We start from the raw sequence: 27,664 nt of genomic DNA on the forward strand, positions 1-27,664 counted from the left end.
TCCTTCGTTCTTGACACAAAGTTGTTGATTTCTTTGTTAAACCTGGATGCAAACGGATCTATGTCTGGGATCCCCTATTTTTGACATATTGACAGGAAGAATAGGAGAGAATGCATAAATCAGTGAGAACAGATTCCACGGGAATAGCAAGGCATCTGTTCCGCATGCTAGCGTATCCTTCGTTCTTGACACAAAGTTGTTGATTTCCTTGTTAAACCTGGATGCAAACGGATCTATGTCTGGGATCCCCTATTTTTGACATATTGACAGGAAGATATCGGGCTGAAGGAACCATTCTCCCGGGAACAACTGCTGGCGACTCAAGTAGTCCACCTGCCAATTTTCTATTCCTATAATGAAGACTGCCGATAGGCAAAGTACATTGTTTTCTGCCCAAGATAGGATATGATTCACCTTTCTCTGGGCCGCATAACTTCTTGTGCCCCCTTGGCGATTAATATAGGCCATTGCTGTGGCATTGTCAGATTGAATCCTGGCAGGACAATACTGTAAACTGAACATTCAGGCCCTCAGGACCAAGAGCCATGACTGAATTTCTAAAATGTTAATGGGCATGGCCATTTACCTTGGACAGTTGTCTCTTCCAGGACTGTTCTCCAACCTAAACAAAAAAAGGTTGGCATATGTTGTTACCACTTTCCAGGTAACTGAAGGAAGGATTTCCCCCCTAGTAGATTTTTGGATGTTAACCATAAACTGAGGCTCTGCGGCACCCAGCCTACAGTACCTGGTATTTTCAGGTGTTCTCTCATCCAAGTACTAACCAGGCCCGACCCTGCTTAGCCTCCAAGATCAGAAGAGATTGGGTGCTATCAGGGTGATGTGGCCATAGGCTTTGGAGTTAGACACATTGGGAATGTAGAGCTTGAAGCCTTTGTTCCAAGCCGATAGGATACTGTTTTGCAGCAGTCTCAAATGAAACTGAGCATAAGGAACGGCCTCGAATGAAGCCACCATCTTTCCCAACAACCTGATGCAAAGTTGAATAGAAGAAATTCATCTTGCTTAGACCACCTAAATCAGTTACATTATGGCGCTGATCTTTGCCTGGAGTAAGAATACCCTTTTCTGGGTGTACCTATGATCGGACCCAAGTATTTTATCCTTCTTCATGGTTTTAAAGACGATTTCTCCTAGGTTGGGAATCCGACCTAGATATTCCACGTAGTTGAATGTGGTGACCATACTTTGGGCTAAGCGGGCTATTAACTGGTCTATCAAGAACCGTTCGACTAAGTAAACCATAATCGTTATACCCTGGGCCCTTAATCTGGCTAGAAGAGGGTTCTGGCCCCTCTTCTAGCCAGATTAAGGGCCCAGGGTATAACGATTATGGTTTACTTAGTCGAACGGTTCTTGATAGACCAGTTAATAGCCCGCTTAGCCCAAAGTATGGTCACCACATTCAACTACGTGGAATATCTAGGTCGGATTCCCAACCTAGGAGAAATCGTCTTTAAAACCATGAAGAAGGATAAAATACTTGGGTCCGATCATAGGTACACCCAGAAAAGGGTATTCTTACTCCAGGCAAAGATCAGCGCCTGGAGTAAGGTGCAGTAGCTGGACCGGAAAGCAGAGCTAAACACTAAAAATAAAGATTTTCCACCTTGAAAAGCAGATATTACTAGTGAGCGAGGAAATAACCATATGGAGGTATGCATCTTTGATGTAGATAGACGCCAGAAGTTCTCCTCCTTGCAGGATGGAGATAACCGATTTGGATTGACTCCATACGAAAAAAAGAGTGGTTATATTCAGGAAATTAATTTAGATTTGAGATCCAGAATGTCCATTCGGATTTGGCACCGTAAAAAAAAAGGTTTGAATCAAACCCCAACCTTTGTTCTTACATGGGGAACCCCATGATGATTTTTTTCTTTTTCTCTGGATCCTTAGAAACGTTTGATCTGAGAAAATGAGGAGACGGAAACTCTTGGAACTCCAGTTTGCACCCTGGAGCTATTGAGGAAGTCCCCCTTTCCCTCAACGCTCTTCCTGCCAGATCCTTGAGAACTGCAGAAGAATTCCCCCTATTTGACTGAACCTGATGGTGGAAGCTGCCATGACTGCCTGGAGGCTGATGCATCTGGCACAGGAGGAGAAGGAGCTGTAAAACAAAAATACATTTACTCCTTTTCTTAAATGGCAAAAGGGGTGCTTTCCACTTCCTTGGATGTATTATCCAAAACATCCCCAAATAGCTGTTTCACCACAAAAAGGAAGACTAGCCAGGAGCTTCTTACAAGGCGTTTAGCGAAAGACGCAAGGCCTGAAGAATAGAATCTCTCATAGCAACTACTGCAAACATAAAGCTGCCTGCTGGGCCTGCTGAGCAGGATAACCTTAAACACCTGTTTAAACTTGTCTCTCAATGATTAAGCAATTACTGTCAGTTCAGGCTAAGACACTCAATTTGCCAGAGAAAAAAAAAGTTTTTTTTTTTCTTCAATAGGAATTCCACCTTTTTATCCGTTGGACCCATAAAGCATTTGAGCATTGTCTGCCGGACAAGTCAAACTAATTCACAGAGGATATAGCAGTGTTAATTGCTGGTATACCCTACTTAGTGCATTTCCTCTACTATAGGATAAAAAGTGTGAAAACTTTTTAGGAGGGGGAAAACAAATGCTGGGTGATCCTGTCAGATACAAAAAAGCTTTTCCAGCAATGGACAGGAAAAGGCATCTACAGCTTGAGGCTTTCGTGAACCCAAACACTCAGTTAAGGGTACATAAATGTGGAGGGATCATTCAGCAAGAAATTGCACCATTAATCTTAAGATTGGAACAGCGGATTCTCCCACATTTGACACCTCAGAAGAGGAGTCATCAGCCTCACCACGGTCCCCTGAAGGAATTTGTCTTCTCCTGCCCCTAGTTCCTCAGGTTGAGGGTACTGGGCAATGGAAGAGAACCTGTCACATTTTGACACACATCAGGATGCAATTACAGTCTCTAAACTTTATTTTTTTTTAATTATCATAAAATAAACAGGGGCTGCAGTGTTAAAAACAGTTGCAGTAGGATACCATTTGTAGAGATGAGTAGGCTTTCCAGAGCTTGAGGGAGACCCTTTTAGCTCTTTTTGGGGGGAGTTTAAACCCCCCCCCCCTTCTGACCATAGCCCGATGCACAAAGAAAAGGTACTACCAGAAGAAATTGCATCCACTGCTTGAGCAATAGTCCAGCCACAGCTGCTGCTATTAATGCTCAGCATGATGCAAATAGTAAATGTGTCAAATAGGAAATGCCTGTATCACCAAAACCTCTTTCATGCTTTTCTTTGCTCTTATGTCTCTCTGACAATTTTGCAGGCAGCATAAATGGATTTTTTTCTTTTTTTTTTTTAAAACACACTCCCATGTTGGAGGACACCAACACCACACTAAGCCCCGCCCCCACCGTCGCGTGGCATCCCCCTATTTTCTTTTTCAAAAAAGGACAAGTCAAACTAATTCACAGAGGAATTAGTACGTCCCCTATTTTGTAAACGCTATAACTTTTGCGCAAACCAATCAATAATCACTTATTGCGATTTTTTTTACCAAAAATATGTAGAAGAATACGTATTGGCCTAAATTGAGGGAAAAAAATGTTTTTTTATATATTTTTGGGGGATATTTATTATAACAAAAAGTAAAAAATAATGCGTTTTTTTCAAAATTGTCGCTCTATTTTTGTTTATAGCGCAAAAAATAAAAACCGCAGGGGTGATCAAATACCACCAAAAGAAAGCTCTATTTGTGGGAAAAAAAGGACGTCAATTTTGTTTGGGAGCCACGTCGCACGACCGCGCAATTGTCAGTTAAAGCGACGCAGTGCCGAATCGCAAAAAGTGGTCTGGTCTTTGACCAGCAAATTGGTCCGGTCTGAAAGTGGTTAAAGGAGACATTTCATAAGAAAATTTTAAAATTCCTTAGAAAAACTCCCTTTCACACCCCAGGGTTTTCTGTGGCAAAACCAACAGACCCCATCTTCCCCCTTCACGGTGGGTTCCGTTAACAAACCTTCAGGAACCGGGGACCCTGGCGGAACCCACAATCCTGGACCTGTAAAAAGCACCACATCATTATGGCCTTAATATCAAAAGTACTGGATCCCGGGGCCCAGCTCTCTAAAAAGAGAAGTGTTGCAGGCAAAACCTTTTTTCTTCGGATACGAGGGCCGGGTACCATGGATTCGGCTACATAGCTAGCCCCAGCAAGGATTTCTCCAGAGGAGCTCAGCACAGCACATCTTCACTCGTGACCAACACCTTAGACACTGGCGAAAAAAAACTGAGATACTCCCAGTAGTGGGAGGGGTTATAAAGGGAGGCAACTTCCTGTTTAGGGTGTGCCAGTGTCCAGCACCTGAAGGTAGACTATAACCCACATAGTAATTACTATAGCTCTGTGTCCCGTGATGTACGATTAAAGAAATTTAGCATTTAATTTCGAAATCGAGGTCCTAGAATCTGTAGAAAGAGTGGACAGGCACAGAATCCAAGGTGCATGAGTTCCACAGTGAAGGTTCCACAGTCAGTGATGATTTTTTTTCTTACGTTGATGCTTTATGTTGATCTGTGTAATTGAAAGTGACAGTGCACCTATTTTTTAGTTGTTAGTATTTTACTTACCTTCCCAAAGCCGAGGTTACAACATGCGGTGCAGCAGAAATAATTAAAACAATGATCTGTGCAAATTATTGCACATAGTAAAACAGCATCTGATGTCACTCCTGGGCAGGCTAGTTCTCTTGTAACAGCAGTCGTGTCAAAACCATGAATATTAATGAACAATACTAAAGTCTATGCAACTAACCAGACTCCTTAGGTCAATCAACAGGCAAAAGAGCCAAAGCAGAAAACATGAGCCACATCACCAAGCTGTTGTACTTTTCAGTGTAGACTAGAAGTCTCAGCATCTGACAGTAAACATTGGCAGTTCCAAAACTATGTTTTTCCTCTTTTGTAAAAGAGAAATACAATGGTTTTAAAACACCATAGATTGAAATGCACAGTAAACACAAGTGTAATAAAGTAAACAGTGTGTCTAGGAGCTGTTAATTATAACAGCTTTTGCATTCAGTGTTTAATCTTCTCCCCTTCTTTTCGATTCAAATTTAAATTCTACCAACAGATGTCAGACCCTTTGTCTTCTTCCATTACGACAGGCCAAATGCATGTTTTTTCTTTAAGTAATAAATGTTTAATAGGCCCTGGAGATGAAACCTTTTATTAACAGCTTGTAGAAAAAAAAAAAAAAAAAATATTGTTTTGTTTTAAATAATCCTGGGATCAGAGAAGAGAGTGTATAATCCTAACTGTAGAAAAATTCCAAGTTTTCTCATCTTTTCCTCAGTGATATGAAGCCCAGGTTCACACTGACAGCGGGAATGAAAACTTGCGAGTTCAGCTTAACTCTCACGATTTAATTCCTGCATGTCAGTTCCGACTTTGGGGGGCGATTTCAGAGACATCTGTGTGAGATTCTGCACAGATGTCTATTAAAATCGCACCCTGAAGTCGCCAAAAGTAGTACAGAAACTACTTTGTGAATCAGTGCAGTTCCCGCAAATGCAACATTGCATCGATTCAGATGCTGCCATTGCCCGCAAGAGCTGCCAATTTGACATAACAAATCATTGCAATGCTCCACCGAGAGACGGTGGTCGACAAGACTGCCAGACCTTTTTTAGACCAGCCACCTAGAAAAACAGAGTCTGACCTCCGGAAGGGAGCCGTAGCAGACAGATACACCCATAGAGCCCAGACCACGACCTGGGAATGTAAAGCAACTTCTTTCAGATGTGTCGGCTTAGAACATGGGGATGGCCACATGACGTCTTCATTTAGATGAAAGGCCAAAACCACCTTTTGAAGAAAGGAGGGCTGCGGACGTAGCACTGCCTTATACTTGTGGAGAACCAGGTAGGGAGGCTTGAACAACAAAGCCGCCAATACAGAAACTCTCCTGGCAGCTTTAATTGCCACTAGAAAGACTACTTTCTGAGAAAAGAGTCAACAAGGGATTTTCCCCAGGATTTTTAAATGGCGGTTTCTTAAAGTGGGAGTCCGCCGGGACTCCGCGTTTTTTTTTTTTTTAAAAGCCAGCAGCTACAAATACTGCAGCTGCTGACTTTTAAAATAGTGACACTTACCTGTCCAGCGCGCCCGCGATGTCGGCACCCGAAGCCGATCTCTCGATCGTCTCTCGGGTGCTGCCGCCGCCATCTTGGGTATGGGAATCAGGAAGTGGAGCCTTTCGGCTTCATTTCCTGGTTCCCTACTGCGCATGCGCGAGTCGCGCTGTGCAATAAGGATGGACCCGCTGCCTCTGGGATCTGTGTTTCCCAGCAGGCAGCGGGGGGACTTTCGGAAAGGGGCGTAATCTACGCTTCTTTCCGCAGAGAGCTATCCCGGAAGTGGGTGCAGATACCTGTACTGTACAGGTACCTGCACCCCCCTCCCCCCTGAAAGGTGCCAATTGTGGAGGGTTCCGATGAGCGGAAGGTCCACTTTAGGGTGGACCTCCGCTTTAAGAGCCAATAGTACCAGATTCAGATCCCATGGGAGGTAGAGGTGGTCGAACCGGAGGGGCTACGCGTCAAACCCCTTTGCACAAATGTACTCGCCAATGCGTGAGTCGCCAAGGGACATTGAAAGAAGACAGCCAAGGCTGTCTTCTTTCAATGTCCCTTGGCGACTCACGCATTGGTGGTGCCTAAGGCAAGTTTCTGATCTGCTCCTCGCTGCAAAAATAGCATGAGCCTGTAAACTGAGTATGTGTGCGGACGTCACCCCATCTCCTCACACATGGAGATGTAGGTCTTCCTCGTACAATGATAAATCTTCCGAGAAGATGACTTCTGTGCCTTCAGCATAGTGGAAATTACAGAGTCTGACAGACCTCGGTCCCTTAACACCTGGCTTTCAACAGATATGCCTTTAAAAACAGTGATGGTAAAGCAGGATGAAGTATCGGACCTTGCGAAAGAAAGTCCTCTCGCATCGGCAGCATAGCAGACATGGCAGTAGTTTTGTGGGGGCAGGCATAATCAGGCGATAATGCCCCCAAGGAGCCACCAATGCATCTGACGCATCCCCTCAGGAGTCTCTTGTCCCGGAAACAAACCTCTGTACCTTCTGATTGAGCCAAGAGGCCAAGAGATCCACATCTGATATGCCCCACTTTAGGTGAATAAGCAGGAATACATCCGGATGTAATGACCATTCACCTTGGTCCAACATCTGACTCCTCAAGTAGTCCGTATTCCAGTTTTCTACGCCCGGAATGTATACGGCTGACAAGGCCGGCACACAACGCTCTGCCCACTGTAGGATGTGAGCAACCTCCCGTGCTGCAGCCGAGCTCCTTGCTGGTTGACATATGCCACCGCCGTGCCTCTTTGACCATGTGGAGAGGCACCACCTGATCGTTCCGAAGTTTCGAGCACATTGATTGGCAGGTGGGATTCTTCCCACGTTCCAATGGCCCAAACTCCCCCCCCCCCCCCAAAACGATCAGGCTGGCGTCCGTTGTGATCACCATCCAATGGAGAGGAAGGAAAGATTTTTCCCGGACCGAAGGGTCGGAGACTTCAGCCCTCATAGCAGGGAATCCCTGACTAGCTGGTTCGCCCGAATTTGACATTCTAGGGATGGCGGAGATTTGTCCCATATTGACAGGATCTCCCTCTGCAAGACTTGAATGTGGAATTGAGCATACGGTACTGCCTCGAAAGTGGTTACCATGAGAACCAGAGCTCGCATGCAGAAACGCAGCGACAACTACCTGCGGGACACCAAAAACTTCACAGCAGCTTGTAGAGTCTGCAGCTGTTCCGAAGCAAGAAGACTCGCGCTTCAGAGGAGTCCAGCAGTAAGCCCATGTACTCTAGTCATTTAGTCAGCACCAACCCCGACTCTTTTAGGTTCAGTACCCAACCAAACTGCCCAAAGGATTTGCATGGCGATTGCACATATTCCCTTAATTCTGAGGTGGAAGCTGCTCTCAGAAGGAGGTTGTCCAGGTAACCTAGGATTGCGATCCTGCATTGCCTTAACAATGCCTGAATGGGGTTATCACCTTGGTGAAGACCCTGGGCACTGATGCCAGGTCAAAAGGGAGAGCCACCATTTGGTAGTGCTCTTCCCCCACTGCAAATTGCAGAAACCTCAGATGCCTGAGGCATATGGGTATATGTAAGCATGCGTCCTTGATGTCCAAGGACGTCAGGAAGTCCCTCTGATTTAATACAGTGACCATGGAGCAAACTGATACCATCCAGAGCCTTGCGCTTACACAAAGCTGTTGAGGGCTTTAAGGTCCAGTATTGGACGGACCCCTTTCTTGTTTGGGACTACAAACAGATTGGAGTAGAATCCCTAATACCTTTCCAGCGTTGGTACAGGAACTATCACCCCGCGCAGAAGCGGATCCTGTACAACCCAAACAAGGCCTCTCAACGAGCCGGAAGCAGATAGAGGGCAGGAAAGAATCTGTTTGGTGGACAAGAAAGAAACTCTATCTTGTATCCCGATGAAACCAGTTTTTTGACCCATCAGTCGAACTGTAGGGGGGTCCACCGAGCTACAAACTCCCGAAGTTGACTCTTCACCCGAGAGTCGGGCGGGGGCAACCTTCATGCGGTAACATCTTTGCCCGCATAATTTGTTTGGCTTGTGAAAGCAGGTGTGCCTTCGTCCCTCCGCATGGGCCTTGTCGGATTGGGAGTGATTACCTGCCGACCTGGATGGGCGGAAAAGCCACTTCAGAGCAGAAAGAGAGGGCCCGTGCCTATGGCGTGGCTCCTTACCCTTCCTGGACTGTGGGAGCAACGTGCACTTCCCACCGGTGACATTCTTAATAATGTCATCCAGCAAGGCTCCAAATAGCCTCTCACCTTAGAAGCGCAAATCTGCCAGTGCTTTTTTGGATGCCTGGTTCGCAAACCAGCATTTCAGCCATCAGGCGCCGTAGCACTACTGCCGATACCGATGTTCTAGAGAGCAGGGGGACCGTATCCAGGGCCGAATCACAGACATACTTAAGGCCATGCACCAACAGGTCTGCCAGTTCTATGCAGACCTGGGAAGTCTGTTGCTTCACTAATTCCCCCTGCAGCAATTTTGCCCAGTCAAACACCTGCGACAGCAAGGCCACGGCCAACACTGGTCGTAATGCCACCCATCAACGCAGGGCCCCGAGTCTGAATCAGAGCTTCCCCAGAAGATGGGGGTAGGGGGTACTCTTTTACCCCCCTTGCACCCACATACCGCTTCCACCCTGGCAACGGAAATCTCCAGGACCGCCAACAAAGCATCCATGGGCACCAAAGGTACAAGTGAGCCAGTTGTAACAATAAGGATTGTCTGGGGATGAAGTGCCAGCTTATGACGCCATGCTGACCCTCACTTGCCTGTCACCACTCAGGGACCTAAGGCAAGGCACACAAATCCCACCTTCCTAGCTGCTTCACAGACTGTGGGACCCCCTGCAGGACTCACCCAGGTACTGCACTGTGCCGTCGCTGTCCGATCTCTCCTGTGCCAAGCTTGAGGTGTTCTGAGGAAAAATCATGTGGTTTAGTGCAGTCACCAGCGCCGGGGTAAAAACAAGCGGAGGCTACAAGAAAATGGCCGCCGGCCATTCTAGCAAAGAAATATCCAAGAAAATGGGCGCTGAACCTTCTAGGAAATGGCCGACAGTAACACACTGGTTAAGGCTACAGAAAAATGGCCGCGACCTCTGGAAAATGGTCGCAGCCCGCATCCTCATGGCAAACGGCCAAACACCGCACTGTGACAGAAAAAACAAACAAAAAAAGAGAAGGAAGGAGTGGACCTCAACAGCCAACACAACCCCCCGGAGGACCCCCAGCCAGGTACGTACACCGCACCTCATGACCAGTCACACAGAGGCTTGGTATGGGGAGGAGAGAAAGAGACAGGGAGAGAAGAAAGGGAGTGTGAGAGACCCCCCTAGTCGACCTCCCAAGGAATGCCCAGCTGCTCCATCCTGCCGAGACAGGTGGAGCCGTACTTACCCCTCCTGTCAGGACCGCTGGAAGCATTCCACCACAGACCCATCACCCGAGCAGTACGGGGTGGCTGTCGGCCACGGCACACTGTGACACAGACAGCAGTAGCCTGGTCATGTGTGCCCCGGAGCATATAGCTCACCAGTCGCCCCTGGACTAGAAAGGGGCATGTTGTGGCTGACCCAGTGCATAGCTAGGGTCTGCTCACGGTCGATGGCCAGGCTGGGGAGACAAGGATCTAGATTATCCAGCCTATCACCCAGCCTGGCTGTTGAATGTAGATCACAGGATCAAAAAATGCAGACAAAAATGAAAAATTCCCAGGACCAATGGTCCCCTCAGGGAGCCAGGTCCTCCTACACTAAGCAGAAAAAAACTGAGCTGCAGGAAGCAGAGTGAGGGGTTATAGCCAGTGGTACCGCCCCCTGGGCGGTGCTATGCAGTTTTGCTGTTTTTACATGTTATACATGTTCTGCCTAGTCCTCTCCTGAAGGTTGAGACATAACCCCAAGGTCAAGATTTAAAGGAGCTGTGTCCATCAATGAATGAAAGAGAAAATATCGCCTGTATAGTGCCTGAAAAAGCGGTTCCATTAACTCCAGTGTGAAAGCCCGAGGGCTTTAACACTGGAGCAGTGCACTGGCAGGGGGTCACAAAAAGTCCTGCCAGCAGCTTCTTTGGAGAGGTGAAGGAGCTCCTCCACTGCTGCTCCCCATTTAAATCAATGGGGCAACGCTGCGATACTGCCGGGAAAAACTCTAATCCGGCAGAGTTTTGCGGTCAGATTTTACCCCTTTTGGGCGCTAGCGGGGGGTTAAACCCGCCCCACTAGGGGCCGAATAGCGCCACTAAAATAGCACTAAAAATATGATTTTTATAACACCTTACCTGTAAAATCCTTTTTTTTTAGGTACATCACGGGACACAGAGACTCAGTAAATACTGGTGGGTTATAGGGCATCACTAGGTGATTGGACACTGGCACACCCTAGACCGGAAGTTCAATCCCCCATATAACCCCTCCCCCTACTGGAGGTACCTCAGTTTTGTAGCAAAGCAATATAAGTGTATTAGAAGAGGGGAGGGACCTCTGTGTCCCTTGATGTACCTCAAAAGAAAAGGATTTTACAGGTAAGCTGTTATAAAAATCCTATTTTCTTTCTCGTACATCATGGGGCACAGAGACTTGGTAATTACTGGTGGGATGTCCCAGAGCAATGCTATCTGAGGGGAGGGGAACCACACAACATAGGGTGTACGCAGACCTGAGGACCCTGTACCTTTGTCTGCAGTACACTACGCCCAAAGGCGAAGTCCTCATGCCTTTTCACATCCACCTGATAAAATTTGGTGAATGTATGGATTGATGACCAGGTTGCGGCCTTGCAGATTTGAGCCATGGAGGCCTGGTGATGCACCACCCATGAAGCATTAATCTTTTGCTTCAAACCATAAGCTTGAACAATTACTTGCTGGATCCATTTAGCAATGGTAGATTTTGATGCTGCCTGTCCTCTCTTAGGACCCTCTGGCAATACGAACAAAACATCCGTAGTGACTTCTCTTCCGTAGAACAGGGATTTGGAAAAAAGGAAGGCAGAACAATATCTTGGTTTAGATGAAAACCTGAGACCGCCTTCGGTAGAAAACTAGGATGTGCATTGTCCGATACGGTTCTTTACAAGAGAGGGACGCTAATATCGATACTCTTCTGGCAGAAGAAATGGCCACCAGAAAAATGTATTTCCTTGTCAACAGAACTAAGGGAATCTGATGTATCGGTTCAAAAGGCTGCTTCTGTAAAGCTGACAGAACCAAATTCAAATCCCAGGGGTTCAGAGGCGCCCTAACTGGAGAATTAAGGCTCGTTACCCCTTGTATAAAGCTTTGGACCAAAGAATGTGAAGCAAGTGGATGTTGAAACAGAACCGATAAGGCCAAGACTTGGCCCTTGATGGTACTCAAGGCCAGTTTCATCTTTAACTCATTTTGCAGAAATTTGAGGATTCTGCCTATGACATATTTTCTGGGGTGCCAACCCCTGGATTCACACCAGGAGACATATGCTTTCCAGACTCTATGATAAATCATTCTGGAAGCTGGCTTTCTTGCATTAATCAAGGTAGATATCACAGGGCCCGAAAGCCCACAATTCTTCAGAACGTGGGTTTCAATAGCCAAACCGTTAAATTTAGCGTTTGTAAGGTAGGATGGAATACCAGTCCCTGGGATAGCAGGTCTGGAAGGGACAGTAGGGTCCAAGGAGAGCCTACCGCCAGCTTCACTATTTCTGCATACCAAGCTTCTGGGCCATGCTGGGGCCAACAGAAGCACCAATTTCTTTCCCTGCCTGATCCTGCAAAGCAGTCTTGGTAGTAGCAGAATGGGAGGGAATGCATAAATCAGAGAGAACTGATGCCATGGAGTAACCAACACACCTGTCCCGCATGCAAGAGGATCCCTCATTCTTGACACAAAGTTGCCAACCTTGCTGTTGAACCTGGATGCAAAGAGATCTACATCCAGAACCCCCCATCTCTGGCATATGGCCAAAAAGACGAGAGACCATTCCCATGGCACTAACTGCTGGTGGCTCAAGTAGTCCGCCTGCCAGTCCTCTATACCCAGAATGAAGACTGCCGATATGCATGGCACATGTCTTTCTGGCCAGATTAAGATCTGGTTTACTTTTTCCTGAGCTCTTGGTGCCCCCTTGGTGATTGATATAAGCCACTGCTGTGGCATTGTCGGACAGGATCCTGACAGGGCAACCCTGCAACCTGAGTGTCCAGGCTTTTAGGGCTTGATACGCCGCACAGATCTCCAGAATATTGATGGTTAAGGCCCTCTCGGTCCTGGACCATCTCCCTTGGATAGTCGACTGTTCCAGGACTGCCCCCCAACCCGAAAGACTGGCATCTGTTGTTACCACTGTCCAGGTAACTGGTAAAAAGGATTTTCCTTTCCGCAGTTTTTTCGGGTATCAACCACCAGCTGAGGGGCTCTGATGCGTTGTAGGGGACAGATGCATCGGAAAATCTAACGCCTGAACCTTCTTGTTCCAGGCCAATAGGATACTGTTTTGCAGTAGCCTTGAATGAGACTGAGCATAGGAACTGCTTTGAATGAAGCCACCATCTTCCCCAAAAACCTCATACAAAGACGAATAGATGCACCCTTCTTTGCCCTGACTACCTTAATCAGTTCTCTTATAGCACTGATCTTTGCTTGGGGTAGGAATACCCTCTGCTGGGCTGTATCTATAACCAGACCCAAATACTCTAGTCTTCTTACTGGTTTTAAAGAGGAAGTAAACCCTAATGGTTGGGCTTCCTCCGATTCCCTGCAAAGGTAAAGCATAATGGGCTACTATGCATCGCATAGTATAGTATTGATAGTATTGACAGCGGTGCGCTCAGTGCTCCTGCGCGCCGCTGTCTACGGCGCATGTGCCTGTGTTTTGGCAAATATCTCCTAAACCGTGTAGGTTTAGGAGATATTTCTTAGACCTACAGGTAAGCCTTAGGCCGCGTACACACGGGCGGATTGTCTGCCCAACTAAGTTCGTCAGACAATCCGACAGACAGTCCGTCCAACTTTTGAATGAACGGACTTGACCACACACGATGAACAGACAGTCCGCTGAAAGCTTGCGCGATGACGTGTACAGCACGTACGACGGGACTAGAAATACGACGTCCAATACACTACAATGCAACCTTCGGCGTGTAAATCCTTTCTGAGCATGCGCCATACTTAGTCCGTCCAACTTGCCTACACACGAGCGGACTGTCCGCTGAAACCAAGTTTGGACGGAAAAAATTACGGAAATTCCGAAAGACTTAGTCCGCCAGACTGTCCACTAAAAAAGTCTGCTGAAGCCCACACACGAGCGGATTGTCCGCTGAAACACGTTTCAGCGGACTAAGTTGGACGGACAATCCTCTCGTGTGTACGCGGCCTTAATCTAGGCTTACCTGTAGGTCAAAGTGATTTGTAAGTGTTTACAATCCCTTTAAACAAGACTTCTCTAAGTTGAGGACCCAACCTAGGCGTTCCAGGTAGCTGATTGTGGTGACCAAATTTTGGTCCAGACGGGCTACTGACCGGTCTATCAAGAGCAAGTCGTCTAGGTATGCTATTATCGTTATACCTTGGGCCCTTAACCTGGCCAGAGGAGGGGCCAAGATCTTTGTAAACACCCGAGGTGCAGTAGCTAGCCCGAAAGGCAGAGCTATGAACTGAAAGTGGCGTTTTTCTACTTCGAAGCGCAGGAACTTTTGATGAGCAGGGAAAATAGGTACATGCAGGCAAGCATCCTTGATGTTTATTGATGCCAGAAGTTCTCCTCCATGTAGGATGGAGACTACCGATTGGATCGATTCCACGCGAAAGGACCGTATCTCTAGAAATCGGTTTAGATCCTTGAGATCTAGAATGGGTCGGACATCTCCCTTTGGCTTCGGTACCGTGAAAAGGTTTGATTACAACCCCATTCCCTGCTCTTGCATGGGAACTACCATGATAACTTTTTGTGTCAATAGTCGCTCCAACGCTAGAAGGAGAGACTTTTTTCTCTGCGTCTCTGGGTACATTTGATCTAAGGAAACGAGAAGGGAATTCTCTGAATTCTAGTTTGTAACCTAGAGTTATTGTGAAGACCACCCATTTGTCCCGAAATTCCTCCTGCCAGAGCCCTGAGAACTTTAGTAGTCCCCCCCCCCACTTGAGTGAGCGGGGGCGCCCCTTCATAAGGAGGTCTTAGCGTTTTGACTTGAAAACCTTCTCCCCCAGGACCTCTTTTGTCCCTGGGGTTGACTCAGTTTTAACCTTAGAGCTTGACGGAGAAGGCAGTCGTGACTGCCTGGAGGCTGATGCCCCTGGCACTGGAGAAAGCGCCCGTTTAAAGGAGGGACGTTTACTCCTTTTCGTGACTGGTAAAAGGGTGCTTTTCCCACTAGAGATCCTTTGGAGAGGACTTGGACAATTGAATCCAAACAGTTTTGCACCACGAAAGGGAAATCCCGCCAGGAGTTTCTTACATGGTGATTCCGCTGACCCATTTTTCAGCCACAAGATTCTATGCATGTGTACCAATCCAAGCGTAAGGCAAGAGGTCTGAAGGATAGAATCTCTGATAGCCTCAACAGCAAAACACAGAGCCGCTGGAAGGTTAGCTAACCCCTGGGCTTGCTGTTCAGGTAAGGCTTTAAGCACCTGTTTAACATGGTCTCTAAAATATTGGCAGACTCCAATTGCTGCCACTGCAGGTTGTGCTACTGAACCTGCCAAAGGAGAATTTTTTTTTTAATAGGAATTCCATTTTCTTATCAGTTGGATCCCTAAGCATCTGAGCGTTGTCAACAGGACAAGTCAGGCCGCGTACACACGGGCGGACTGTTCGCCCAACTTTGTCCGCTGAACAGTGTTTGGGCGGACAGTCCGCTCGTGTGTGGGCTTTCAGCGGACAGTTTCAGCGGACAGTTGGTCGGACAAGGTTTTTCGGAAATTCCGAAAAACTGTCCGCTGAAACCTTGTTTCAGCGAACAGCCCGCTCGTGTGTAGGCTTGTTCGTCAAACAAAGTTGCGCGCATGCTCAGAAAGGATTTTCACGCCGAAAGCTATAATGCAGTGTATAGGACGTCGTATTTTTCGTCCCGTCGTACGTGCTGTTCACGTCATCGCGCACGGTTTCAGCAAACTGTTCGTTCGTCGTGTGTGGGCATGTCCGTCCATGCTAATTTTGAGCGGACTGTTTGCTGAAACTGTTGGACGGACAAAGTTGGGCGAACAGTCCGCGCGTGTGTACGCGGCCTCAGGCTTTTGTTTGCGGAGGAACTGGTGGCGTCAACTGCCGGTATACCCCACATCTTAGTAAATTTTTCCTCCATAGGATAAAGTGTAGAAAACGTTTTAGGAGGAAAAAAAACGTTTATTTGGGTGATCCAACTCAGAATAGATAAGCGTTTCCAGCAAACCATGAACAGGAAAAGCATGTGCAGTTTGAGGAGGTTTCAGTGAACTCAGAGAAGTGGGTTCTTTAACTGACTTAGGTACGGGTAACTTAAACGTGGAACGGACCAATCCAGCATTAATTTGCACCAACATTTTCTCATCCTGAGAAGCTGAAGAGGGCCCTTCTCCACTAGATTCCTCAGAAGTGGAATCATCAGGGAGATTCCTCTCCTTTATCCCAGAGTTCCTCCCTCTGAGGGTCCTGGATGGGATTAAGGCCACTAATCTTTCCTCTAAACCGTTTATGGTTGAGGAAAAAACCTCATGTGTAATGTACACAGGGGCTGAAGTGCCTGAAGTGCCTGACCCCGATGGCTCTCCCTGGCCAGCCTGCCCGGATCCTGCAGGGGGGAAGGTGCTGCAGAGAGGGGGTTGTCAGAGCCTAAAGGGGACCCCTTAGAGCCCCTATTCTTCGGGGTACTTGTACCTCTTTTACCCATAGTGCAAAGCAACAAAAGGTAGAGGTACCACACAAAAAAATGCACTGACTGCTGAGCCCTGTATTTCAGCAACTGCCACTGCTACTTAAGACTCAGTCTGATGCCTAAGTAAATGCTGCCTGGGAATGCCTGCGTCTCCCACACTCACATGCGCCTGTCAGCTCTGTGTCCCTCCATAGGTTGTGTGCATCTGAAAAAGAGTGCACTTTAAAGCCTGTGTAGCCTAGTGCTCCGCCCCCCTCCTCCAACCACTCCCCCCCGCTCGTTTTGAAAAATGAGCGTTTCCCGCGTGAGTAGAGGCTCTAACCCTGCTGGCAAGCATGGGGGGGAGGCTGGGACAGAGGAGGGGGAAGGGCCGGTGGATGTGAAGCCGCTGTAATGGTGGCGGCGAGCGGCGGTGGATGGGGTGGATGTCGGCGGGTGGTGGGGTATATTACCGCTCTCTGTCCAGGCCTGTCTCAGCCCCCTAATCCGTGGAGGGAGAATCCCAGAAGGAAAAAAAACCCTTACCTTCATCCTTCCTGGAGCATGGCTGGAAGAGCATAGGGCGTGGACACCAAGCAGACAGATCAGGCATGAAAAGGTATGTGCTCTTGGCAGCCCTCGGTGGCGACTATAGGCATAGCATACATTTACTTAAATGGAGAAAACCTACTAGAATTAGAAAAATTCTTGAGGAGTCTCCCTTACCTTATCCAGCTGCAGGGTCTGAATAACAGACCCAATCGTCACCTCTCACGGTGGGCTCCGTTAGGAAAAAACCTTCAGAGACTGGGGCCCCCTTGAATAGGGGGATCCGCAGCTCAGGGCCTGTAAAGCACCCTGCCAGGAATATGGCTGAAAAAAAAACAAAAAACAAATGCTGGATCCCATGGTCCAGCTCTCTAAAAAGAGAAGCGTTATAGGTAAAACCTTGTTTCTTTGGACACGAGGCTCGGTACAATCCAATTTGGTCTGGAAAAGACACTTTGAATGGATCCGGTTGCATAGCTGGCCCCAGTAAGGATATTCCAGCGAAGCTCAGCACAGCACATCTTCACTTGTGACCAACACCTAAGACACTGGCAAAAAACAAAACAAAACGGAGGTACCTCCAGTAGGGGGAGGGGTAATATGGGGGATTGAACTTCTTGTCTAGGGTGTGCCAGTGTCCAATCCTCTAGTGATACCCTATAACCCACCAGTAATTACTGAGTCTCTGTGTCCCGTGATGTACGAGAAAGAAAATAGCGCTGCTTTACCACCGACGCCCCCCGCGGCTCGGTGTGAAATGGCTCTAAAGGTGTTGTTCCAGTTTAAAAGATGCTGGTGGGAAACAACAACATGTATTTACAGCCACAGTAAGCAAAAGCAGCAGGTGCAGATAATCACCTCAAAATCTTTGGGTGCCAAGACAATGAACTGCAATAATGTCATAGAAAGCAGAACCCACTGCTGCTTGGAAGTCCACAATAAAGGCTGAGTGGAAATCAGATTCTGGGGATGCAGAGTGATAAAGTCACATTTTGGCCTGGTGGCATGCAGATGGGAGAAAACCAGTGTCAAGTCCCAGTAATTTGCTGCAGGAGCAAGCTCCATCGAATGCATTGGGGGCTCCTGGCTTCCAGAGGAAACTGCAGCCACTATCAAGCAATTGTTATAAGTAGGGATGCACCGATACTTGGCCTTTTCGGGGGTATCGGTACTCTGGAAAATTCCCTGATACCAGAAACCAATACCGGAAGTGATGTCAGCTTGGACGGAGCTCGGGAACCGGATAAGGTTGCGGTCTCTCCACATGGCTTGAGTGCGGTTTCCCTCATGACATGTTTTGCTGCTGCTGTTGCATTTGCTGCTGCATCTGCTACATGGCTGCCCCACATAGCGCGTATCCTCCTTACACCATGTCCCCTCATGGTGGCCGGTGAGTGCTCTTCTCTATAACTGTTGCTTGCTTACTTATGTGCCTTACATCACTTGCCTAACATGGTGGCTGGCCTGTGTAACTTACGTTTGTCCCACATTATCTCTCTCTCTTTCCTAACATGGCGGCCAGCCTGTGTTACTTCGTTTGTCCCACATTTTCTCTCTTGCCTAGGATGGCGACTGGCCTGTGTTACACTTGGTTTGTCCCATATTGTCTCTCTCTCTTGCCTAACAATGTCCACTGTCCAGCATGGCGGCCGGCCTGTGTTTGTGTGTGTTACAACTTAGTGTCCCACATTGTCTCTGTTGCCCAACATGTCCATCATGGCAGCAAATGACTGCTGCTGTTACATAAATCATCATTGTCTCTTGCCTAACATTTTCCTGCATGTGCCTTTTTGAGACCATCCTTGTATGGATTTCATCACCCCACTGCCACTGGTTTACTTGGCCATACCAAGATGCTGGATGCAGCAAGAAAAAAAAAAAAAAAAAACACTGGTGAGAGCAGCTTCATTATTCAAAAAAATAGTAGGTGACACTCGTGTGAAAATAAATAAATAAATCAGAAGACCAATCATTTGGGCTCAATTTTTTTTTCCCACCCCCCTTAAGGTGGAGAGACTTACTTATTTCTGGCTTTAAGTGCAATGCAATGGATGCCACTGCCAGAAAAATGTAAGCTGTCTGGAAGTTCTTTAAAAAATTGATGAAACCAACAAATGCATTGCAGACTGCAAACTCTGTTCTGTCAAAATATCCAGAGGAGGTTCAACAGTTAGTTGTTATAATACCAGTAATCTCATAAAACACCTCAAAATGAAACATAAGACTGAGCATGGCGAATTTACAGCTGTCACTAGCTCTTGCACTGCAGCAAACCCTTGCCAGACGTGAAAAATTTTCCATGGATAACCCAAGGGCTCAAAAATTTCTGAAGTAGTTAGCAAATTCATCGTTCTTGATGATCAGTCACTATCAATAGTTGACAATGTGGGTTTTCAGCGACTTATGAATCTTTTGGAGCCAAAGTATGAAATTCCCAGTCACCGTCATGTCACAGATGTCCTGTTGCCACAATTACACAACACAGTGAAAAAACACATTACCAACATGCTACAATTTGGAGAAGTAGTGCGAGTCCCGTGTCTGTAATTAGCTTAACTGCACAGTGGATTGATGCCAATTTCACTCTGCACCAAGTCATGCTGCACGCAAAGAAACTTCAAGGCTCTCACACAGGCCAAGCTATAAGAAGCATACTAGAAGAAATTCCTGACACTTGGGCAATTCCCAAAAGTTCTGTCCATGTGGTAGTCCATGATAATGGCAAAATATGAAAAAAAAGGTGTAGAAGATGCTGGTCTTCAGAGTCTTTTATGTGTGGCACATATACTACAGCTGGCTGCCTCAGAGGGGCTTTTATCACAGTGCAGCATTACGGAGGCTGTGGGAATTGGGTGCAAAATAGTTGGGCACTTTAAACATTCAAACCTGGCATATTCTAGGCTGCAAGATATTCAGATCCTGCTTGGTCAACCCATTAAAAGACTTCAACAAGATGTTCAGACTCCCTGGAACAGCACTGTTTACATGCTGCAATCTCTGACAGAGCAAAAACGGGCCATTGGAGTATATGTATCAGAACATGAGCTGCCTGCAATGATCACTGCAAATCAGTGGAATCTCATGGAGATGATCAACATCTTGGCTTCCCTTGAAGAGTTGACTCGGCATGTGAGTTGTTCAGATTCTTTTGCCTCTGATGCAATTCCTGCAGTGACTGTGCTACAGCGATTATCATCTAAAGGTAATCAATTAGTTACTGCTGGCTGCTATTTTGCCTTTTTTTTATTTGAATATTGCCATCACCTTTCCTTCTAGCAGTGCCTCCACAGCAAGCTTTCAGTGTTGTTGCTTTGCTTGCATGACGTTGTCTAATGTCTTGTATTTTTCTTTTTCTAGGTATAAAGATCGGTCCTTTTCAAATGCATATGCTGGCAGGCAGGTCAAAGAGATGTTTGTTCAGGAAATGCAAGAAATATCTTCTGTACAGGTACTACAGGCACAGGCAGTTACACCTGAGGTGCTTGAGAAGCCAGCTACCAAAAGACCTCGCACTGAGCAACAGCCAGGTACCAGTATGACTGTGGACAGTGCTTTCCATTAAATTGCTTATTCATCTATATTTGAGAACAGTGCTCCCACAACTGTTACCATACAACTAGAAGCATATCTTGGTCACTGTGCCGCGTTCGGAAAAACCTCTTGAGTACTGGGCAGTCAAACTGCGATTTCCCGCTCTAGCCCAAATGGCACAAAAATATCTTTCAGCTCCTTCCAGTAGTGTGGAAAGTGAGAGATTGTTTACGAAAATAAAAAATGTTTACAAAATGTTATTTTTGAGGTACTGTTCAGTACCAGTTGCTCCTTCTCGGGCCTAACATTAGCGTTTCCTCTGCCTGTTAACTCGTCTCCATGTTGGCCTTAAAAAAAAAAAAAATGATTTTTGCCTTTTTAACTCCATGCCACAAACTTTTTCCTTAAGTGAAAAAGTGAATCACCTAGGATGTGCACATTGCATACTATTGGTGATTCAACGTGCAATGCATGGGGGACCTATAGCCTAGAAGTTGAACTGGAAGCTAAAAATTAAAATAATGTTAGTTTTGAGGCACTGTTCAGTTGCTCCTCCTCAGCCCTAACATTATGTAACTGTATTGCACATGGGTTGGTTGATGTGATGACGTGAACTCGTGAGGTTTGTTTTATACGTGGCATCATCAACAATGATGACATTCATGTTCTGTGTGACATTTCACCTTTTAATTCAAGGCATAATGCCTGTACAATGCAGCTAAAAGCATCTGCTCCTCAAGGAGTTTCAGCTTTTTTCCTGCCTGTTAATGCCTCCCCTTCATGTCAGCCCACTGCACACTAGTTTCAGGAGTTTAGTTGGAGGAAAGTTTACAGGCAGAAAAAAAATTCAGATTTCCATTTGCAATTTCTTTTTCTTTTTTTTCTGCGTGCTGCCTGTAAGCTGCCCTGCCACTAAACTTCTGAAACCGCATAGTGTAGCCTATGTGTTCATCCATGGTCATTGTCCAACATGGAGGGGAAGAGGTAACAGGTAGAGAAAAAAAAAAGCTCAAAGAGCTAAACACCTGGAGAAGCAGCTGCTTTGAGCTGTGCATGATGCCTTACTGCAGCCTACATGCCAACCTAACACACATCCTTCCTTGCCATCCTGGAATGTTTTCTCTGTGAAATGTGTTTCTCTTACACATGTGTAAGAAGTTAAACTGGAAACAAACACATGTTGTGTTTTAATAATGTCTTGTGTTGTGAGTTGACTGAGGTACTATACTGTTCTTGCTTCTCCTCATGCCCAATTGTGAACTTGCAATGTACATGTCATTGATGACATTTGAGTTGACATTTTTTTTTATATACCATGTTCTGTGCAATTTGCGCTTTAACAGCTTTGTGTTTGTGACCAGCAAATAAACATGTTTTCTTTCATATGTCTTTTGACTGTTTCAATTCCTCATATTATGGCGAAAATGTGTAATTTTTCATTATTTTAAAAAAAAAAAAAAAAAGGTCACATGACCAAAAACAGGTATCAATAATTGGTATCGGCGAGTACATGATGTCAAGTATCGGTACTCATACTCGGTGTAAAAAAAAATGGTACTGGTGCATCCCTAGTTATAAGGCAATTACCTGCGAGTGATCAGCCATGGATGCAGACTGTCTGCATCGAGGGTCGAATAAATGCGGGTGGCTGCAATTAGTTGTGGGAGCCGACAGCCTCACATTGCTTTCAATGGGGCTTGCTCCTGCAGATAATTTCCGTGACCCCCTGCTGATTTTATTGCATCTATGCATGGTCAGGCAAAGATGCAGCTGTTAATGTAGCTTAATATTGGGTCCAATTTGTGCAAAATCCTTCACATGACAATCTTACATCACTTAGGACCTATATATCACCTGTGCACCCATGAAGCCCACTTTTAACATTCAAAATGAGCATTCTGTTTATTCAAGCACTTGTGGCAGTCTTTCATTTTTCTGTATCTGACTTAGCTTTGTTACACTCACAGAATCCCCCATCTCCAGTCTTTGATGATACTGTACAACAAGCAGACCTCTAAAACATCACATAATACAAAAAGAGGGAACTGGGGGGTCCTGGTAGTTTGTGAACAATCTAACAATTGTTTCTTACCTGGGTGACCTGGCAATCGAGTTATGGCCTGCCAAGCTAAGGATAGAAAATCGTGTTTTAAAATAAAAAGACATTTTCATGCACGGACCTCTCTGTAGTAGCTACCTGATAGTGTGCATGTTCCCATTAAGGTCCTGGACTGGTGAAAGCCAAAGTGAATATTCTATGCATTTGGATTAAACCCACCTGACCAGATGAGGCACCTTTAATGTCATCCAAAGAGTACATTTTCATCCTTCAACATAACCAGTATATGGTAACAAAGTATGAAAGAGTTCTATTTGGTTCTGTTTAGAGTCAAACTAAAACAAAAATGATTGCCCAGTCTGTTATTCATTATCTCTAAGCAGCTGGTGGTGACAGTGTAAAAAGTAGAAATAAATAAATTACAATGATAATGTAATAATTTGTAGGAAGCCAGAAGATGACGAAGCCATAACAACTAGTTGAAAGGTTCCATACATTATATTCCACCAACTACACAATAAAAGAGTCCATACCTGTACAGGAGAAGCATTTGCATACCCTCCCATGGTGATGGGTACAGAAAACTGCTCCATGAACACTGGAAGAGTACCCAGTTTTCCAGGGAACACAAAGTCAAACAGAGACCATAACTCCCGCAAATTGTTTTGCATTGGGGAACCAGACAGGATTATACGATGTGGGGTACGGAACTGAGAAAGAAACACTTACATTAGAATGAAAAAATCTTTAGCAATCAAACAAATGCACACATCTATAATACTTTGTCATTCTATGCTAATCACCTGTTTGCAGGCCAGAGTGACTGCTGCATTAGGATTGCGGATCTTGTGGCCCTCATCCAGGATGATGTAATGCCAATGATATTTTTGCAGATCCTCTTGCAAAAGCCGCACATTAGCATACGATGTGATCAGAATACCACAACTTTTGCCAATTTCCCCAATCAGCTTAACCTGACATAAGTAAAAAAAAAAAAAAAAATTTAAAAAAAATAGTATAGTATAAAAACAAAGACAAATCATCATATATCAAAGCTTCACTTTGTTCACAAAAATCCTACTCTACAAACGTTACTTGATTTACGATTTACTCCTGTCAGCACAATTAGAATACTCTATTTTGTGCTCAAATCTGCAGCCATATGTCCATTCACAATCCTCCATGCCATGGAGAGGCCACTGGCTAACAAGGATCAGCACTGGCAACATGGCTCCTTTGATATGTTCAATTCTGCTTAAAATTATGAATTTTATTTCAAATCATTTGTATTTGGTTATTCGATAGAAACAAGTTAAAAGAAAAAAAATCAGACTTAGTATGGTCTTGCATATAACAATTTGTGATTGAGGTGTTAGCAGTACATACATATGATGAAAAGTCATTATTTTACTTGTAAGCAGGGATGGACTCTGGCATGTTCGCTTACTCCACGTGCAGAGCCCACCAAGAAGTCAGCACGGCGCTGCACTAATCACAGGCAGCGAGACATTTCCCAATCTCTGCAGCTGCACATTGGGAAAATGTCTCGCTGCCTGTGATTAGCTCCGTGCCGAGTTCCTGGCGGGCTCTGCACGTCGAGTGTGCAAACACGCCCGAGCTCATCCTTACTTGTAAGTATCATGCACCGTGCATGTTTAGTATTGTTTTACTAGTTTCACATAAGGAGGCTACCTCATTCACATGCTTAACCACTTAAGCCCCGGACCAATTTGCAGCCAAAGGACCAAGCCCCTTTTTGCGATTCGGCACTGCGTCGCTTTAACTGACAATTGTGCGGTCCTGCGACGTGGCTCCCAAACAAAATTGCAGTTTGTTTCCACAAATAGAGCTTTCTTTTGGTGGTGTTTGATCACCATTGCGTTTTTTATTTTTTACGCTATAAACAAAAATAGAGCGCCAATTTTGAAAAAAAATGCAATATTTTTACTTTTTGCTATAATAAATATCCCCAAAAATATATATAAAAAAACATTTTTTTCCTCAGTTTAGACCAATACGTATTCTACATATTTTTGTTATGAAAAAAAAAAAAAAAAAAAAAAAATAGCAATTAGCGATTATTGATTGGTTTGTGCAAAAGTTATAGTGTTTACAAAATATGGGATAGTTTTACAGCATTTTTATTATATTTTTTTTACTAGTAATGGCTGCGATCAGCAATTTTTATTGTGACTGCGACATTATGGCGGACACATCAGACATTTTTGACACATTATTGGAACCATTGTCATTTATACAGCAATCAGTGCTATTTAAATGCACTGATTCCTGTGTAAGTGACACTGGCAGTGAAGGAGTTAACCACTAGGGTGCAGTGTAGGTGTTATCTATGAAGTTATGTGTTTTTTTTATTGTAGGGGGCGTGGCCTGGCATGTGACGTCACTGATCGTCCTTCCCTATAAAAGGGAAGAGACGATCGGTGATAGCCACACAGGGAAGCACGGGGAGAGGTTTGTTTACACAGACCTCTCCTCCTTCTTCAGCTCTGTGACCCGATCGCGGGACACCAGCGGTGATCGGGTCCGCTGGTCCCACGGCCACAGTCACGGCGCGCTCCCGACCCATGGCTGGGCACTTAAAAAGCAACGTACAGGTACGTGCTTGTGCCCAGCCGTGCCATTCTGCCGACGTACATCGGCGTGAGGTGGTCCTTAAGTGGTTAAGATTTGTGTAACACTTATGGTAAGGTGAAGAATAAGGAAAAGAGTAAAGATAAAGTAAAACTGTAGCGAAAGGGGAATTTAACACCCAATTATTTCAGCTTATAACCGATGTATTGTACACTTTGGATCTTCCAGAAAGTGAGGATTTATTTTATGTTCATCTGTGGAATTCTGTCCAGATAAGCCATTGCTCATAAAATTTAGAAAGACAGCCATTATTTGTTCTAGGGCATATGTCTCTGAAACAAGATTAATTACCTCACCAACATTAAGGGTGAGGTTTGTCTTCCATATCCTCATGAGTATTAGATGTGCAGCGTTTAGTATGTGGATAACCAAGTTTAAAGTTGGGAAGACATTTTTCTAGTTTAATACTTAAGATAGCCAGCTTGATGATGGGTCAAATTATAAACCCTATCAATTTTGTTATAAGTCTAAATACCGAGTTCCAGTAGCTACATAAGCTAGGGCATAACCACAGCATGTGGGACAAAGTCCCCACCAGGCCCCAGCCTCGCCAACATTGTTTGGATTGTGCGGATTTGAATTTGGCCAGCATGTATAGAGTGTAGTGCCACCTAAGGTGGATCTTCTGTGCCATTTGTGGTGCATTTTGAAGTGGACAGTAGCGTCATCGTGACAGTAGCGTCTTCGTGATAGTAGCTTCAAGTTAATTTGCCCATTTGAGCAGGGGATTGGAGATTTTAAAAGTAAGTTTATCATGGAGTGAATCATAGAAAAAATAAAATGCCCTTCTGTTTGGGGACAATAGGATTTTTATAACAGCTTACCTGTAAAATCCTTTTCTTGGAGTACACCATGGGACACAGAGCCTTAAGTAATTACTTAATGGGTTATAGGCCACCTTCAGGTGATGGACACTGGTATACAAAATTCAGGAAGTTCACTCCCTATATAACCCCTCCTCCTTCCAGAAGCTCATCAGTTTTTGTAGCAAATCAATATACTTAAAGGGGTTGTAAAGGTAAATGTTTTTTTCACCTTAATGCATTCTATGCATTAAGGTGAAAAAACATCTGACAGTGCCTGTGCCCCCAGCACCCCCCCCCCCCCGTTTTACTTACCTCACCCCTTGAAAATACCGCACTCGCCCCCGCCATCCTTTCCACCATTCAGCCTGGCCGCTGATTGGCTGGAGTGGATGGATGGAAAGCAGCGCAGCCATTGGCTCGTGCTGCTGTCAATCACATCCACTGACGTGGTGCACCGGGGAGCGGGGCCGTGTGATACAGCGAGCGGCTATAGCCGCCGGCTGTATCACGGAAGCATGCCCACAGGTGCTTCTCACCATGTGAGGGAGCTCACATGAATGTGAGAAGCACCTGCGGGTGGAAGCCGAGACAGCCGCCGAGGGACCCCAGAAGAGCAGGTTTGGGGCCACTCTGTGCAAAACGAGCTGCACAGTGGAGGTAAGTATGACATGTTTGTAATTTAAAAAAAAAAAAAAAATCACTTTACAATCCCTTTAAATACCAAAAAAGAGGGGGGAAGGACCTCTGTGTTGCATGATGTACTCCAAGAAAAGCATTTTACAGGTAAGCGGTTATAAAAATCCTATTTTCTTTATCGTACATCATGGGACAGAGAGCCTTTTTAAGTAATTACTTAATGGGACGTCACATAGCAATGCTACCTGAGGGGAAGGAGACAACCTGGAGGGTACCCCCAGACTTGAGGAACTATACTGCTGCCTGCAGCACACCAACAAAGGCGCTTATCCTCATACCTCCTTACATCCATCTGATAAAATATTGTGAATGTATGCACTGAAGACCAAGTTGCGGTCTAACAGATCTGAGCCATTGAGGCCTGATGACGCACTGCCCAAGAAGCACTAACTGCCCTGGTAGAGTGCGCCTTAACTTGAAGGGGGGAATCTTACCCCTTAAATTATAAGTTTGAATTATAACTTGCCAAATTCCCCACTCTGCCCTCATGAAAAATCAAATATGGCTCTTTACAAGAAAGATCAGCCAATTCTGAAACCCTCTTTGCTGAGGATATAGCAACCAAAAATACCAACTTCCTTGTCAAAAGGACTAGAGGAATATGTTGCATCGGTTTAAATGGGTGTCTTTGTAACACAGACAAAACAAAATTCAAGTCCCAATGGTCCAAGGGAGGTTTGATTGGCGGCTTAAGCCGCATCACCCCTTGCATAAAACCCCAGACTAAAGAATGTTTAGCAAGTGGTCTTTGAAATAAGACTGATAAAGCTGAGACTTGGCCTTTAATAGTACTTAAGGCCAATTTAATTTCTACCCCTAATTGTAGAAAGGCAAGAATTCTGCCTAGGATACATCTCCGAGGGTGCTAACCCTTGGATTCACACCAGGAAACATAAGCCCTCCAGA

General features: G+C 45.5%; 1 protein-coding gene and 1 pseudogene across 4 annotated transcripts in view; both read right to left on the bottom strand.

Moving 5' to 3' along the window:
- ERCC6 (ERCC excision repair 6, chromatin remodeling factor) overlaps positions 1–27,664 on the bottom strand; it is a 426,222-nt gene that overhangs the window by 166,562 nt on the left and 231,996 nt on the right. For all 4 annotated transcript variants that reach the window (XM_077454825.1, XM_077454823.1, XM_077454824.1 and 1 more), the window contains 2 exons: positions 23,408–23,578; positions 23,138–23,314 (listed from right to left, as the gene is read on the bottom strand). In XM_077454825.1, the coding sequence (XP_077310951.1) occupies positions 23,138–23,314; positions 23,408–23,578 (348 nt within the window). The remainder of the gene's footprint in view (positions 1–23,137; positions 23,315–23,407; positions 23,579–27,664) is intronic.
- Positions 737–855, bottom strand: LOC143931605 (5S ribosomal RNA; annotated as a pseudogene).

This window comes from Lithobates pipiens, unplaced genomic scaffold, assembly GCF_037356315.1.
Source record: "Lithobates pipiens isolate NorthernLeopardFrog02 unplaced genomic scaffold, aLitPip1_a1.2 Scaffold_25, whole genome shotgun sequence".
Classification (NCBI taxonomy): domain Eukaryota; kingdom Metazoa; phylum Chordata; class Amphibia; order Anura; family Ranidae; genus Lithobates; species Lithobates pipiens.